General features: G+C 45.5%; 1 protein-coding gene across 1 annotated transcript; it reads left to right on the plus strand.

The window, feature by feature from the left end:
* Positions 1 to 1348: 1348 nt before the first annotated feature.
* LOC117733568 (zinc finger protein PLAGL2-like) lies at positions 1349 to 16511 on the plus strand. Its single transcript, XM_034537330.1, is given in 3 exon segments — positions 1349 to 1469; positions 14768 to 16477; positions 16479 to 16511. Coding segments are annotated over 2 exon segments (1296 nt in total). The 5' UTR covers positions 1349 to 1469; positions 14768 to 15214.
* Positions 16512 to 18179: the final 1668 nt, after the last annotated feature.

The following is an 18179-nucleotide window of genomic DNA, read 5'->3' on the forward strand; positions in this document are numbered from 1 at the left end:
AATACCAGCTATTTGCTTCAATAATTACTTGATTATTCATACTCAATAAGAAATAGATTACTTGTTATATCTGAGGTCCAGTGATCCTTTATCAAAGGGAATCCCTCCACACACAAGATGGAGCAAGTTCACATTAAGTTGGTTCTGCAACAATTGTGCAATTTGATGTCATCACCTTTGGCTTTGGGAAATTGAGATGGTTTATAAACAATATGTCCCCTGCCTTCGCCCTATGTCAGCTTGGATTGGGTCTCATGTGCATACCTATTCATTTACGTAGTTTTTTCTCAATATTATCTTTATTAGAAAAATATTTTTGCAGAACTCTTACAGTGTGGTAAAATAGGTATGTAATCTCAGCCCATCCAGACCGTGATGTGGCTGCTAGCAGGATACGTCCCCTGTGATATTATTGGCTGTGTCTAATACATCTCCAATACCCAAAATGACCAAACATGTACAATGTTCTAACAGACGCCTAGGCATGATTTTTGATTCCAGCCTCAATATTTTAATTTCATATTAGCAGAGTAATCAAATCTTGCCTCCACCACCTCAGAAATAATGCCGCGATCCATTCAGTTTTGAGTTTTAAGATTTAAATTTTTCACAGTTGACTTGATTGTTTTCTGTACTTTATTATATTATGTTTTTGTAAATAACGTGGTACATGTTGATTTTGATAATTGCTGTAGAATATACAATAAAGTAAATCATTATTGTAATCTAATTTGTATATATATGGTCTTTGTGTGTGTATTACACCTCAAGAATATTCACGCAAATCCTTCTAATGTTGGGAAATCAATCTGTTTTAAAATGTTCATTGTTCAGTTCAGTTTTTTAATAATCTGAACTCAAGTGAGTCAACATTGGAAATTACTTTTGTGCAACACCTTTCAAAGACAGACCAAATCTTTTCCCACACAGTTGTTTCAATAGTTTTATATTATAAAGTAATATTATGGAGGAAAATGCTACAGAGTAAAACTTAATTTTTTTTTTTTAGAATACGTGTATTAGTCTAATACTTTGGCAATTAGCGAGCTCCTTTGGATTTATATGTGTAGTCGGTTATGGTTGGATTGAAAAAGTCGTCGCAGGTCAAAAATAAAATAGAAAATGGAACCATATTTTAACAGTTATTCTTATTAGTATAATACAAATTGTGTGTGTGTGTGTGTGTGTGGATGGATGGATCGATTGTGATGTAACTCTACCAGAATGCATTTAATTGACTTGTCAAGCAAGTTATTCTTAATACTATAATCAAAATTGTGTGCGCGCGCGCGTGCGTGCGTGTGTGGATGGATCGGGTGTGACGTCACTCTCCCAGAATGCATGGCTTCCAGCGCGGCGCCCAGCAGTCCAGGCCCGGACTCTAAGAAACATCTTTAAAAACTTGTTACAAAATGTCGATATGGAGACGGAATGGCGGCTGGACGGAGAGCTGGACTGAGGTTCTGCCGGTAAGTAGCGTTGTGTCCGTGTCCGTTAACCGGAGCGGGACTTGTACCCTGCTCGGTAACACACACAGGAGTTAGCTCCCGTAAGACGAACTCCGATACAACTTCGTGAAACGCTCATCTTTTGTTTTTTAAACGGCATGCTGGTTTCTCTAACTCTCTTAACTTCACCCGCAGCCACACCGGCACTAGTCTGTGGGTTCTCTCCACGTAGAACCAACGGTACACACACTCAAACATCCACGCAGGAAATCTAATGTCGTCTCCGCCGCCGAAATGTGTGAACGGAGCCGGGCTAGCAGTCCAATGTAGCCCCGGTCTGGTGGTGACCCCGTCCCACCGCTCTCTCACGCGACTAGCCGAGACTTCATCGCTTCAGTCACGCTCATTTCGCCTCTTCGCTCGGTTCCACCGGGATCATAATGTGCTCGGAGTTTAACACCGGGGGGGGGGGGGGGGGGGGGGGGGGGGGGGGGGGGGGGGGGCAGGTAGCAGAAACGGTGTGGGGATTAATGTGGCAGCTCCATGCTGAGGACCCACAAGATGGCACTACCAGCTCCCATCACCCAGCTCCTAATAGTCGTTCAGGCATCTCCTATAAAGACCTGGAGAACATCCACTGGTTCAGACTACTCAAGTGACAGGGGTATGAGTATAATTGAAGACTGGGCCATTTTAAAGTGAAAGTCCTGTATGCAGATATGTCTTGCATAAAATAGTCAAAGTATTTACAACAACTATTACAAGCATGGCCCTGTTCTGAGGTGGTCCAGCTCACGGCAGGTCTAAATACTGGATGCACACTCTGGAGTCAAACAGATTTGATCTTGTTTAAATTAATTTCATATCTCTAGCCAATCACAAGTTTGTCACAAAGGGAATTGCAGTACTTAACTGAACAAGTGCAGTTGTCATGTAGTTTTTTTTTTATTGCCTTCTCCCAAACGGGAGTGAGGTTGTATGATTAGTCTGTTAATATTCAGTATTTTTTATTCTTGATCTACTAACCAGTATAGTGTGTATCAAAGTCGGATATATCTTATTTCTTGGTGCACACGTGCTGTTTATTTTGACTCCACATACACTGTCCAGCAGCCTCAAATACTCAGTGGAATGCCATGTGTGGATTAATCTGTTGCTGTAAATGCAACAACAAATGCACTATTTCTTCTGTTTGAATAACCATTACAAACTACAGTGTCTAGCTGCATAGGAAACTACTGAGCCTTTTTCTAAAGATAGAATTATATATATATGGTGAGGTATTTTTTATAAAAAAGTGCATATGCAAACTTTCACCAGATACTTTATTAGGTTTGCACTCAGAACTACCTCTTTAATTCTTGGTGACATAGATTCAACAAGGGCCTGGATAAAAAGAGAGAGTTTGGTCCACTTTGATGTCGTCAGTAGTTGCTGTAGATTGGTCGGTGGCACACTCCCTTGACAGGGCTATACGATATATCTTTTCAGCATAGACAATGCAATGTGTCCATATGCAAAAGTCACAAGGCAAATTAACCTTGTGCTTCAGGTTTTTTTTTTTGCCGCTTGATCTAAAATTAAAACTTACACGATTCTCATTTTCCATAAGCAATCCAGCGTTTCCTGTTTCTACCCACAGTCTGGGTGGGCTATATAATGAACCACATACAGTATATCTGTACACCTCTCAGTGGGTGGGGTCAACCCGGGGAATTCAGGTCATAGACAGGTGCTCAGAAAGTGTGTTTTTGCATCTCTTGATGTACTGAGGCAAACTAGAAATAACATGGGTACAGTAAAAGTAAAAGCTAGACAGGAATTCCATGGCGATATCTGCCTCCCACCTGACCCGACGTGAAACTTTGAAACTGTTTATACATCTACTTTAACATATACAAAATTAGGATGCTAATTACTGTATATTTTCACATCACAGGAAAAAAGCAAGGTCAGTCTTCGCAAATATTGTGCGGCTGATGATGCCAAACAAACATATTTGGAGCCAATACTGATATTGGGAAGTTAACCATTCTGATCTCAATATATTGGGGGTTATTCTTGCATAAATAAGGTTTGTGTTTAAAACCCCAAGTGAATTTCAATGAACCAATATTTATTCAATAAAATCCAGAGACCCATTAGGATCTGGCCATTTGTGAGACTACCACATCTTAGTTGAATCAATTGGGAGCGTTGATTGAGATTTTCCGTTAAAGATTAGACTGTCTGATAACGTCATTATCCCCATAAAAAATTTGCTTTGAGAACCAATCAGATCCCCGTGTTTGATAAGCTGTATGCCTCACTGTAACTCCTGACAAGTACTCCGAGTACATTAGTAAAATTAGTAATATCACTGTATCAAAACACAAAGTCCTGCATTCAAAATATTACTTTAGGAAAAGTATTGGCATCAAAAGTACTCATTATGCAGATTGGTCCATTTCAGAATAATATGCATTACGGATTATAATAAGCAGCACCACGGATTGTAGCCACCTTGCCCGGACAAGGGAAACCGGGGCACCCTCCCAGAGCCAGACCCAGGAGGGGAGCTCGTCGGCGAGCGTCTGGTGGCCGGGCTTTCGCCCATGGGGCCCGGTCGGGCTCAGCCCGAAAGAACAACATGGAGCAGCAGTCACCCTGTGGACCCACCACCCGCAGGGAGAATTATCGGGGTCGGGTGCTATGTAGACCGGGCGGCGGGCCAGGCGGGAGACCTGGGCGGGCCGATCGCCGGCAGCATAGACTAGCTCTAGGGACGTGGAACGTCACCTCACTAGCGGGGAAAGAGCCGGAGCTGGTGCAGGAGGTGGAGCGGTACCAGCTAGATATAGTTGGGCTCACCTCCACGCACAGCATGGGCTCTGGAACCAAGCTCCTGGAGAAGGGTTGGACTTTGTCCTTTTCTGGAGTTGCCCAGGGTGAGAGGCGCCGGGCGGGAGTGGGGATACTCACGAGCCCCCGGCTGAGCGCCGCTGTGTTGGAGTTTTCCCCGGGGAACGAGAGGGTCGCCTCCCTGCGCCTACGGGTTGCGGGGAGTAAGGCTCTGACTTGTTTGTGCTTATGCACCGAACAGCATTTCGGAGTATCCGGCCTTCTTGGAGTCGGTGGGAGGGGTCCTGGAAAGGGCGCCGCCTGCCGACTCCATAGTTCTCCTGGGAGACTTCAACGCTCACATGGGCAATGACAGAGAAACCTGGCGGGGCGTGATTGGGAGGAACGGCTTACCCGATCTGAACCCGAATGGTGTTTTGTTGTTGGACTTCTGTGCTAGCCACAGTTTGTCCATAACGAACACCATGTTCGAACATAAGGTGGCTCATAAGTGTACCTGGTACCAGAACACCTTAGGCCGGAGATCAATGATCGACTTTGTAATCGTATCATCTGATCTGCGGCCGTATGTCTTGGACACTCGGGTGAAGAGAGGAGCAGAGCTGTCAACTGATCACCACCTGGTGGTGAGTTGGATCAGATGGCGGGGGACTCTGCTAGAGAGACCTGGCAAGCCCAAACGTGTAGTGAGGGTGAACTGGGAACGTCTGGCAGAGGATCCTGTCCGGGAGGTCTTCAACTCCCACCTCCGGAAGAACTTCTCACAAATCCCGAGGGAGGCTGGGGACATGGAATCCGAGTGGACCTTGTTCAAAGCCTCTATTGTGGACGCGGCTGCTCGGGGCTGTGGCCGGAAGGTCATCGGTGCCTGTCGTGGCGGCAACCCTAGAACCCGGTGGTGGACACCGGGGGTGAGGGTAGCCGTCAAACTGAAGAAGGAGGCCTTTCGGGCCTGGCTGGCCCAGGGGTCTCCTGAAGCAGCTGACGGGTACCGGCGGGCCAGAAGGGCTGCAGCTGCGATGGTCGCGGAGGCTAAAACTCGGGCATGGGAGGAGTTCGGGGAGGCCATGGAGAAGGACTTTCGGTTGGCCTCAAGGAAGTTCTGGCAAACCATCCGACGGCTCAGGAAGGGAAAGCAGGGTCTACCCCAGGCTGTTCTCAGCAGGGGGGGGGGGAACTGCTGACCCGGACTGGGGACATCGTCAGGCGGTGGAAAGAGCACTTTGAGGAACTCCTAAACCCGGCCAACATGTCCCCCGGAGAGGGGGCAGCGCCGGAAGACTTTGGGGTGGATTCACCCATATCCCTGGCAGAGGTCGCTAAGGTAGTCAAAAAGCTCCTTGGTGGCAAGGCGCCAGGGGTGGATGAGATCCGCCCTGAGATGCTGAAAGCGCTGGACATTGTTGGGCTGTCGCATGGGGGTCGGGAACAGTGCCCATGGACTGGCAGACCGGGGTGGTGGTTCCCATCTTCAAGAAGGGGGACCGGAGAGTGTGCTCGAACTATCGTGGTATCACACTGCTCAGCCTCCCGGGAAAAGCTTATGCCAGGGTGCTGGAGAGGAGGCTCCGACCGCTTGTCGAACCTCAAATTCAGGACGAACAGTGCGGATTCCGTCCCGGTCGTGGAACAGTGGACCAGCTCTTTACCCTCGCAAGATTACTGGAGGGGTCCTGGGAGTTTGCCCAACCAGTTTACATGTGCTTTGTAGACCTGGAGAAGGCTTTCGACCGGGTCCCTCTGGGGTTTTTGTATGGGGTGCCGGACCCGTTGGCACGGGCCATCCGGTCTCTGTATGCCTGCAGTAGGAGCTGTGTTCGTCTCCTCGGTAGTAAGTCAGACACGTTCCCGGTGGGTGTTGGCCTCCGCCAGGGCTGCCCTTTATCACCGGTCCTGTTCGTGACCTTCATGGACAGGATATCTAGGCGCAGCCAGGGGGCGGAGAGGATCCGGTTCGGGAGTCTCGGGATCGCCTCTCTGCTGTTTGCGGATGATGTGGTCCTGTTTGCCTCCTCGGACCGTGACCTCCAGCATTCACTGGGGCGTTTTGCAGCCGAGTGCGAAGCGGCAGGGATGAGAGTTAGCACCTCCAAATCTGAGGCCATGGTGCTCTGCCGGAAACCGGCGGATTGCTCCCTCCAGGTGGGGCCAAACTGCCTACCCCAAGCGAAGGAGTTCAAGTATCTCGGGGTCTTGTTCACGAGTGAGGGTAAGGTGGAGCGGGAGATCGACAGGCGGATCGGTGCGGCTGCAGCAGTAAAACAGGCGCTGTACCGGTCCGTCTTGGTGAAGAGGGAGCTGAGCCGGAAGGCAAAGCTCTCCATTTACTGGTCGGTCTACGTTCCAACCCTCACCTATGGTCACGAACTCTGGGTCGTGACCGAAAGAACGAGATCTCGGATACAAGCAGCCGAAATGAGCTTCCTCCGTAGGGTGGCCGGGCTCAGCCTTAGAGATAGGGTAAGGAGCTCGGACATCAGGGGGGAGCTTGGAGTCGAGTCGCTGCTCCTTCGTGTCGAAAGGAGTCAGCTGAGGTGGTTCGGGCATCTAGTCAGGATGCCTCCTGGACGCCTCCCATTAGAGGTTTTCAGGGCACGTCCAACTGGTAGGAGGCCCCGGGGAAGACCGAGGACACGCTGGAGGGATTATATCTCCCGGCTGGCCTTGGAACGCCTCGGGATCCCCCAGAATGAGCTGGAAAGTGTTGCGGGTGAGAGGGAAGCCTGGGTCGGCCTGCTGAACCTGCTGCCACCGCGACCCGACCCCGGATAAGCGGGTGATAATGGATGGATGGATGGACGGATTATAATTATTGATGCATTAATGTGTTGATCATTTTAATATTGCAGCTGGTAAAGATTAAGGTGATTTTTACTGCTTGATATTACATCACGGTTCATTCGTTGATTTATATTATGTTTACAAGAGCACAAAACTCTTCATACATTTAGCCTCTTACGTTTGCTCTCCAATAGCACCACATGGATTTAACTCAGAAGGTACAACATGTTGTTCTGGGGGAGCTGGACTCCAAACCCCCTCCAGTCCCAAGTCCACCATGACAGTCTCACAGAATCCTGTGGGAAACACTGCATACAAAACCAAATCTAACTTCACTATTGTTATCACAACAAATACAAAGAAAAGTATTATTGGTACAAATTCACAAACATACGTTAGCTTTTATAGATCATTTTGTCTAAGAATTAAAATCATATTATTTGACATCTGACAAATCTCTCGTATCAATGTATTTAAATACATAAAATAAAGGCTGTTATTTGAAGATAATTCAATATTTATATTAAATAATTGAGTGATGGCGCTCCAGAGGAGGGCGGGGCTTAGGGCTCAACGGGAGCTACTTCTGTCGTTTGCACCTGGTTTGGCTAGAAAAGTCAGACAATGATATGGCTTCACAACTAAATATTTGTTCTTAAAATACAGACGTGAACTATTTGAAATATATTTGTACGCACTATGTCCATGGCACCACATCCTAACTGGCCGCTAGCAACGCAGTTTTGCACAGCACGTCTTCCTGTTTATATAATCCTACTGCTCGCTTTTCTAGCGCTGCAATGGACGAGGAACAGCAAGTTGGTGAAGTGAGGCGATACGATATCTCTGGATTTCACCACAAAAACCTAAATAATGTTCAGCTGGCTGGCGGGAGATCGCCAGAGAGCTGAGTGTATCTGACTTGCTGTTTTAATATTGCAATATCTAATGGACATATCAATAACCTAAAACAATATGGACGTGTGTTTTTTGTTTACAAAGTGGATGCAAAGACAGCAAATACTACTCACCCATTTAAGTGGTTAGGTCTCCAGTCTGATCTTGAGTTGATGGGTATGTGGGTTGTTTACATGACATGGTGTCTCTGCCATCGTTATGGCTGTTTGAGTTATTCCTCTCTCTTTCATTCAGTAAACTGTACAATCACTGGGATCATAACTCTCACGGTTCTGATCATATCACAGTTTTGAGTCACAGATTGGATCAGATCAGCACAAAAGGATCAAATACGATGTTTAGAGATGCACAAGCATGTTTCTTTTTGCCGGGCTAGTTTTTCGTTTCAAACAGCCACCTTCATATAGCTAAACTATTTTAGTAGCAGCATTTTCTCCCCATCTCTCTGATACTTCTGTGTGAGCAGTGAGGTTAGAGAAGGCTGAGCTAAATATTAGCAACATTTATTCTCCATCTCGCTGGCATTGCAGCTTACCTCCAATCACAGGTTGTCATCTCAAAAGTTGGAGCCACACTCGCAACAATACAGCAAGAGGACATTTTCCAAGTCTTTAGCACACTCCTCTGATTGCAGTCATTCCTTAGTTTTGCCTCTAACGCGATGATGTTATCATGACATTGAGACGAAAGGGGTCTATAAATCGCCCCCAGTGCGTGTGTGTGTACTTTCATCACTTTAAATTAATAAATTTGAACACGCACAACATTGCTATAGCTCCATTTGAAGTAACGTTTTTTTTTACCATTACTGCCTTGTTAGGACATGAAGGTATTCTGTCCGATGAAACTTTAGAAACCATTTAGAAATCGTTAACATCATCCAGTGCAAAAATGTAACGGTGCAAACTGGAGCAGAAATGGAATAGAAATCATACTAAAATAGGATCAAATATACCGGAGTGACTAGAATGTAAAAGCCTGCCTCGAATACATCTCTCGCTCTGCGGTACATAGATTTATGTTAAAAAGCTTGTGTTTAGAAACTGCCTAATGAAAAAGTGATTCAAGACATTTAATTAATATAGAAGGAAGCTTTATTTTATTAAGATAATATGTAACAAGGAAATGAAAAGCCATGCTTCCATCCAAGAGACAAGCATTGACCAAACTTCACACCTGCACATTTATACATTTATATAATGACTGTCTGGCACCATCTTGGTTAGGACAGCAAGACATAGTCTTGTATGAGCTGAAGAACATTCCTGCCCGATAGTAACGTATAGACCGCCAAGCTCTTTCACCTCAGGTTTCTTTCTTGACATTGGACTCTTGTGCTCAGATAGACTATTTATGTGCCTCAACTCAGCTGATGAAAATGCACATAATTCACATTTAATTTGTTGCACATTTCTAAAACGGCTTAAAATTCACTTGATCAAATATTTGGGCTGAGGCCATCATGTAAATTGAATATTCAAATCAGTTTATTTTATATAGCGCAATATTACAAATTTGCCTCAGAGGGCATTACAATCTGTACACATACAACATCCCTGTCCCAGGACCTCACATCGGATCAGGAAAAACTTCCAAATAATAGAAAAAACAGAGCAAGAGCAACAGAGGAGGATCCCTCTCCCCGGATGGACAGAAGCAATAGATGTCATGTGTACAGAATGAACAACATTACAAAGTTACATAAACACATTACATGAATATGACAATGTATGAATGGACCTCCAATCCATGAAACAGAAGGAGGAGGGGGGGAGGGGCATCAGCAGGGCCAACGCGGGAGGCCGGCTCACCAGGCATCAGACACCTCCAGGTCCAATGGACCCTATGAGACGTGAAGTCACAACGACTCCGGGGAGGAAGCAGAGTTAATAAGGTGCAATGGAGAGATGTAAATTCATCCATAAGGAGAGAGAGAAGAGGAGATAGGTGCTCAGTGTATCCTAAAACATCCCCCAGCAGCCTATAGCAGCATATCAAGGGGCTGGACCAGGGCAAACCTGATTCAGCCCTAACTATGAGCACTATTAAAGAGGAAAGTCTTAAGTCTATTCTTAAATGAGGTGACTGTCTGCCTCCCGGACTGAAAGTGGAAGCTGGTTCCATAAAAGAGGAGCTTGATAACTGAAGGCTCTGGCTCCCATCCTACTTTTTAGGACTCTAGGAACCACAAGTAGCCCCGCTTTTAGTGAGCGCAGCTCTCTAGTGGGGCAATATGGTACTACAAACTCCTTAAGATATGAAGGTGCATCACAAATCAAGGCTTTGTAGGTGAGGAGGAGAATTTTAAATATGATTCTTGATTTTACAGGGAGCCAGTGCAGAGCAGCTAATACAGGAGTAATGTGATCTCTTTTCTTAGTTTTTGTGAGTACACGAGCTGCAGCATTCTGGAGACTTATTAGAGCAGCCTGATAATAAGGAGTTGCAGTAATCCAGTCTGGAAGTAACAAACGCGTGAACCAGCTTTTCTGCATCTTTTTAAGACAAGATGCGTCTGATTTTTGAAATGTTACGTAGATGAAAAAATGCAGTCCTTGAAATTTGCTTAACGTGGGAGTTAAAGGACAAGTCTCGGTCAAAGATAACTAGAGATTCTTTAGTGGTGTTGGATGCCAGGGCAATGCCATCTACAGAAACCACATCGCCAGATAATTGATCTCTGAGGTGTTCAGGTCCGAGTAAAATAACTTCAGTTTTGTCTGAGTTTAACATCAGGAAGTTGGAGGTCATCCATGTTTTTATGTCTTTAAGACATTCTTGAATTTTAGCGATCTGGTTGGTCTCCTCTGGTTTGATCGATAGATATAATTGAGTATCGTCTGCATAGCAATGAAAGTTTATGGAGTGTTTCCTGATAATGTTGCCCAAAGGAAGCATATATAAGGTAAATAAAATTGGTTCAAGCACAGAACCTTGTGGAACTCCGTGATTAACGTTGGTGGTTATTGAGGCTTCATCGTTTACAAATACAACTTGAGATCGATCTGATAAATAGAATTTAAACCAGCTTAGTGCGGTACCTGAAATGCCAATCGACTGATCCAGTCTCTGTAATAGGATGTCATGATCAATGGTGTCGAACGCAGCACTAAGGTCTAATAATACCAGTACGGAGATGAGTCCTTTATCTGATGCAATTAGGAGGTCATTTGTAATCTTCACCAGTGCTGTCTCTGGGCTGTGGTGTTTTCTAAATCCTGACTGAAACTCCTCAAATAAACTATTCTGATGTAAAAAGTCACACAACTGATTTGCGACTACTTTCTCAAGTATCTTAGAGAGGAAGGGAAGGTTAGAGATCGGTCTGTAGTTAGCCAACATCTCTGGATTAAGAGTGAGCTTCTTCAGAAGAGGTTTAATTACTGCTACTTTGAAGGAATGTGGTACATGGCCTGTTAGCAAAGACACATTAACAATATCCAGCAGAGAGGTGCCAATTAAAGGCAACACGTCTTTAAGCAGCCTCGTTCGGATGGGGTCCAAGAGACAGGTAGATGGTTTAGAAGTAGAAACCGTTGAGGACAATTGGTCTAAGTTAATGGGGGAAAAGCCATCCAATTGTACACCAGGGCATACAGCCGTTTCCAAGGCCATTCCTCTTGAGGACAGATCTGCATTGGTTGAGGGCAAGAGATCATCAATCTTGCCTCCAATAGTTAAAGTATTTTCATTAAAGAAGTTCATGAAGTCATTACTACTGAGGTCTATAGGAATACACTAGGGCTGCAACTAACGATTATTTTAATAATTGATTAATCTGTCGATTATTTGTTCGATGAATCGGATATCTAGGGGCTGAAAAAAAAAGCAGTAATTTCCAACCCTTTATTCAACAGAACTGTGCAGGAAAATGCACAGGTAACAGGTACCGTAAGTTCCGGACTATAGAGCGCACCTATCTATAGGCCGTACCTGCTAATTTTTAAAAGAAAAAATAAATTGCACTTGTCTATAAACCACAGGAAAAGGGGGCGTGGCTTGTCTCCGTAAAAACAGTTATTATTTCCGCTGTCCACCACGGGGGAAATAACCATTAGTTCTCGCACAACCGTATGGCTCTCTCTGATGGTCTTTGCTCTACCGGCTTTTTTTTTTTGCTCCGCGCTCAACTCAACTTTCTTTTTTTTTTGTATACTCAAACATCTCTGCGTCTTATTGGGTGGCGTAATAATCCCCAACTATCGATTTTTATTGATTCATTGTTGCAGCCCTATAATACACGGCTCCACAGAGCTGTGACTCTGTCAGCCTGGCTACAGTGCTAAAGAGAAACCTGGGGTTGTTCTTATTAGGGTCCTCGTGACGACTTCGTCGTAGAGGAACCTACTGTTTTTCGAGAAATTATTAGGGTCCTCGTGACGACTTCGTCGTAGAGGAACCTATTGTTTTTCGAATGATTATTATTATTCTCTAGCAACAAAGTCGTTTTTGGGGCCTTTATCATATCCCAAACGTTCTTAAATTTCACATGCATATCAGGCCTGGCGAAAAATTTGATAATTTGGAGGTCTCGCATTTTAGTACGAATAATTTTCTCTGTAGCCTCCCCTTGTGTCAAAAAGCCCACGGTTTTTGCTAACAATGACCGATTGACTTGAAATTTGGTTCACATGTCCACTTGGACCTCCTCTACAAAAAAGTCAATGGTGGCCATAAAATGCGCCTAATTAGATTTTCCGCCATTTTGAATTTTGTAAAAAACACGTTTTTTCCATTTTATGCTAAACGCTTGGTCTGATCTTTACGAAAATTTCTGTGGTACATTATTGGTTCAATGTCATCAAATGTTGTGAAAAGATTGTTGATATCTCATTGCGTTCAGAAGATATGGGCCAATTAACTTTTAAGGGGTGCGGCCTCATATTTAAAGACACATAACTTCCAAATGACTTGGCCTATCCATACCAAATTGCTAGCATATGTCCACATTGAGTCCCTTAACGTTCCCTATTTTTTTTCATAATATTTGAAGATTAGGGCTCGCTGCAGTAAATCGCTCAATATGGCCTTTTTTGACGTTTTTGGGCGTTGTAAAACAGCAAAGTCCTCCTAGAGCTTAAACCCGATTCATTCCAAAATCGGGCTGTGTGTTCTAGAGACCTTAGCCATTAAAAGTTATAAAAGGATTTAAAAAATATAAAACTGTGTGTAGGGTGCAACTTCAAAGAAATGCCATTCGTCATGAAAACTTAAGTTGTTTTAACTCGGCCATACATGATCTAATCTGCTCCATATTGTCATGTCATGACATACTGCCCCTGAAGACATCTATATGATAATGTTGCATTCTAGTCATAGCGCCACCTAGTGACAACAGTAGGCTACATGTTTTCTACTTTCATACCCTTCTCCTCACAGATTAATCAGATCCCTCTCAGAATGTGTCAGAATAGACTTAAGTCCTTGATGATGCACCTGTGACCTGTGAAGATTGTATGGACTCGTTAAAGGGCGGCGAGTTGGAGCATCGGTGAAGTTTGATCGGCGAAGTCTGATCCTTCGCCGTGACCGAATAAACCAATGTAACATGCTCGAAACGTAACTAAACTTAGCACACACATTTAAAGTCAAAGATGTAGTTACCTGATACGATGTTAATGCTTCAGAATGGCAATATGGCTCGATAGCGCCCCCTACAAACATTAATTTAAGCAGCCCCAGCGCTACGCTTCACCTACATTAATGAAACTTGGTAGGCATATGTAAACGGTACCGGAAGTCAGTTTGTGTGATTTTTCCAGTAATTCTTGTGTATTTCAAGCCACTATACATTACTGAACTCCTGATGAAGGGAATTGATCAGATCCCCTTCAAATGTATTATGTTGATGCATGTTGTCTTGGGCCATACGGTGGGATACAGCAAGTGGTGGGACTGTTTGCAGTACAGTATAATTTCCAGCATCGCTCCGTGCAGGAAAAAACGTCTAACTCACAGACGCTTACTCCGACGGTCGCAGACATTCCCGGGCCGCTTGAGCCGGCGTCCGGCCAGCACCCCCGACGTGGAGGAGGAACGAGGACCCACACATCGCTGCTTGCAGCTTTAATTTTTCTCTATTACTGATGAGTAATAGGCTTCTCTGTCATTACGGAGAGCCTTTTTATATGTTTTAAGACTCTCTCTCCAAACTAAGCGTGATTCTTCCTGATTGGTGGAACGCCATATGCTTTAAAGCTTTTCGTGAAGTTTGCTTTAGGTCGCGGGTCTGAGGGTTCAGTGGGGCTATCGAGTCTAGTGTCATTCTCAGTGAGCCTGTAGCACTATCGACAAGATGATCAATCTGGGACGGACTAAAGTTAGCACAGGAGTCCTCCGTCACATTGAGACGTGGTATTGAATCAAATGCAGAAGGAATCGCTTCTTTAAATTTAGCCTTGCTAATAACCTACAAATACGATTTTTCTGTAGTGCAGTAGACCTTCAATAGCAAAAGTAAAATTGTTCCATAGTTTAACTTTCACTTGGACCTAGAAAATGACCGGACATTCGTCTCTGACTGCTATCTGGGGGTCCATCTCTGGGGGTTGCCCCCTGCTCTCCTCGGTGGATAATGATCATTTTCAGTGTTTTGCAGAGATATATATATATATATATATATATATATATATTTTTTTTTTTTTTTTTTTTTTTTTGTAGCCCAATAGTGTCGAATGTTTGAATTCTTCTTTAAAGTCTGCTCATCCAGCCTCTTCTTCCCCAATAGCATTTTAGCTGAATGTTATTTGCACAAAGTGACACTTCTTTCTGTTTTGCAGGTCTGTAAAGATATTGAGCTGCCTCTGTGATTCAGCCGCTGTGACTGTGGCATTCAGCGCTGCTGAATACTAAAATAGACTGTGGGCCAACATAAGCACTCTTCTCAAGAAACACACAGGCCCAGTCAGAGCTTCCACAGCTCCTCATCACCACAGCCCTTTTGGGGTTGCTATGGCAGCTGCTGTCACAGAAACCAAGTGCTGGACACAGGCTTGCCCCAGTGAGGCAGGACAGACCACTAGTCATTGCCACAAGAGACCATCAAACAGTCAACAAACAGCACTTAGCATTAATTCGAGCACTCTAAGTTAACAAAACGACAAGAGGTCTGTAGGCTGATGGTCAGCTCTCTGGAAGATCCTCATGAGTCTTGCCTGTGTCTGCTCCGGCTCTTGGCCAGAGTCCCTGTGCAACAGCAGAGTCGGTACTGTTCCTTCTGTTAGACAATGTTTCACCAGCAGGACCATCTGAAGAGCCAGCTGCAGGAGAGCCACCCAGCCAGCAGGCAGCTCTTCCACTGCCAGGAGTGTGGGAAGCAGTACAACACCCAGCTGGGTTATAGACGCCATCTGGTGGCAGCCCACAGTGCTGCATCGGGCCTGCCCTGTCCGGAGGGGTTGCCATCTCTGCTGGAGCACCTGGGCAGCCATATTGACAGGCCTCCACCATCAGAGGGCAACTCTAACGCTACTGTGCCAGTGAGAGAGAGGAAGTACTCGTGTGAGCGATGCGACCGCCGATTCTACACTCGTAAGGATGTGCGGCGTCACGCTGTTGTGCACACTGGGCGCCGTGACTTCTTGTGCCCGCGCTGTGCACAGCGCTTTGGCCGCAGAGACCACCTCACTCGCCATTTGAAGAAGAGCCACGCCCAGGAGTCAGGGTTGATGCCACCCTGCACACCCAGCAGCACTCCTGTGGCGACGCCAACCCCTGCCACCCAGTGCCCAGTGAAGGATGAACTGAGCCCTTTGGCGTCTGATATCGGCTCTGTCTCCAAGGAGCCCATGGAGACTTTCTCAAGGGACATGTACAACTCCTACCCCATGGCCAATCCTGTCCCTGGCATGGGCCACCCTCATGGCCTCATGCAGGGTTCCTTGTCCTCAAATATGGGTGTGGCTCGCCACATGCCCCCCCAATCTTCTCACCCCCACCACCACCACCACCTGCAGCCCCCGGTGGCTGCGCAGCAGCAGCCCTACAGCAACATGGCCAGGTACCAGCATGGATCTACCTCATACCCTCGCGCTGACGTGGACAGTTTCCTGCTGGACCTGCAGAGTGCCCCCCCACCTCACCTGAGTGCAGTCAACTCCTCTACCTCTACCTCCCCTCAGAGGGAGGTGCTGGGTGAAGGCGTCGGTGCTGGCGGTGACCCCCACCTGTTGTCCAGGAGCCCCGCTATTTCTTCAACTGAGATGTCCTGCACCACTAACATGGACCTCGGGCCTCTGCTGGGCTTCCTGCCTTTCAGCCTGCCAACCTACAGCCCTCACATGGGAATGGGAGGGTTAGTGATGAGCTATCCACAGTCCACCACCACCACTTCCCCTTCATCCTCTTCCTCTGGGCTGTCCTCCCAGGCACCAGGGCCTTTCACCTTCTTCCAGCCTCCACAGGCTCATGTACCACAAGGCCCTGGAGTCCATAACCACAGCCAGCTACCTCAAGCATACAGCAGTCCTGCTATGAGCACTTCCAGCTCCCCTACCTCACTACTACCAGGCCTTTCAGCAATAAGCACCTCTGTCCGACAAATGTTGCCTTCACACCTGCTCATGGGTAAAACATGAGAATGGCATCTTTATTGTAAAGCAAATGTGTGACTTTAGCCTGTCAATGCTAAGTATGCTATCTTTTTTATTTTTATTTTGTTGAACACAACAAATCACCTCATCAGTATTACCTCATTATTTAAAAAAGGAATCTTGAACATTTGAGGAAATGTAGGTGGTCTCACTTCAACCAAAGTGGAGGACTACTTCTTTTTTGTCATACCTGTTACCAACAGTGGATGCACTTAACACACTCGTCACAGGTGCTGCACCATGCGGAGAGTTATGCGGTTTTAGGTTCTCATGGAAGATGCTACTGTTTTACGGAATGAGACGTTCTCATTTTAGAATATTGGATCATGAGCAGCCTTACAGAGTTGAAGAGAAATGTTGGTGTAAGATGTACTCTACTTCATCTAGTGAGTACAAAAACAATTGAGAATGCAAACAGCACTGTCTGTACTCATATCTTGCACTTAACTCACTAACATTTGCAGTAAAGAGCTTACAATGAGCTTTACATCCACTGATGTGTCCGAGCACGTCAGCAGACGGGAAACGACCATTGATGAAATAACCAAATGTTATCATCAACCATTGTTTGAAGTAGATCTAACCTACGTCTGTCAGAATTTGGCCTATTTTTAAAGTTACAGTAAAATAATAACTGTAAAGCTTGAACAGCAGAGTGGGTAAACCTTAAAAAAAGGTTTTGTTGAAGTTCAGACAGAAGTGTTGCATAGAAACTGTTTCTTCATAATGTTTTGACTGTATTGTTTAATATAATGCCGTTTTTGTGACACTTCATGGTTCACCTGCAAACTGCAAGTAACAACGGCCTGTGACGATTAGGGCTGCACAATATATTTCAGCATCGACATTGCAATGTTTGCGACGCATCATGCTACAACTTTTCTGCTGCTTGATACAAAAGGAAACCTCCCACATTTTCTAATTTTAATGACTAATTCAGTTTCCCATTAAATTGCTACAGTTCACTTGGCAGTTTCATAATGAACTGCATATATTTTACACAAACTAGGGTGTCACGATTTGGATTCTAAATCAAATATTGATTTATTTTTTTGACCTTTCGAAGAGAAAAGCAGATCTCCCAGAATTTTTTTGCCACCATCTCCACCTACTTAGCACGTCCAAAGAAAAGCAGTAAAACACTTCATAGACGACAGCGTAGCTCACCGGTTGCCTGCCCTGCAGCTGCACTTTCCGAGACACCAAGGCCACTCATGGAGTCAGAGATGACGGAAGCAACAGAAGTGTAAAATCTGTTTCCCTTTAAGTCACGTGTTCCAGTTTTGCCTTCCCGTGAGTTATGTAAAGAATACACATTGTTTTGTAGGCTGCAGAAGATTTAGGGACTGCATCAACCAGTCAGGTTGCCCCCAACTCCCCTGTCCAAAAAGTTTAAGCCAACCGTGGATTTTGGAGAATTGCCGTACCTCCCTATCTTAAAGAGTTGGGACCGCGTTGGCCTGGGGGATTCGACTTGGTGGGTCGGAGATGGCCATTCGGTAGTCGCGAGGATCGTCTTCCCAGTGGCCCGCCTCCATGGCGGTGCACCAACGTGTCACGCTTTAATGGCCCGGATGAAGGCGGCTTCAGCTGTGAGCTT

Source organism: Cyclopterus lumpus, chromosome 7, assembly GCF_009769545.1.
Source record: "Cyclopterus lumpus isolate fCycLum1 chromosome 7, fCycLum1.pri, whole genome shotgun sequence".
NCBI classification, from domain to species: Eukaryota; Metazoa; Chordata; class Actinopteri; order Perciformes; family Cyclopteridae; genus Cyclopterus; species Cyclopterus lumpus.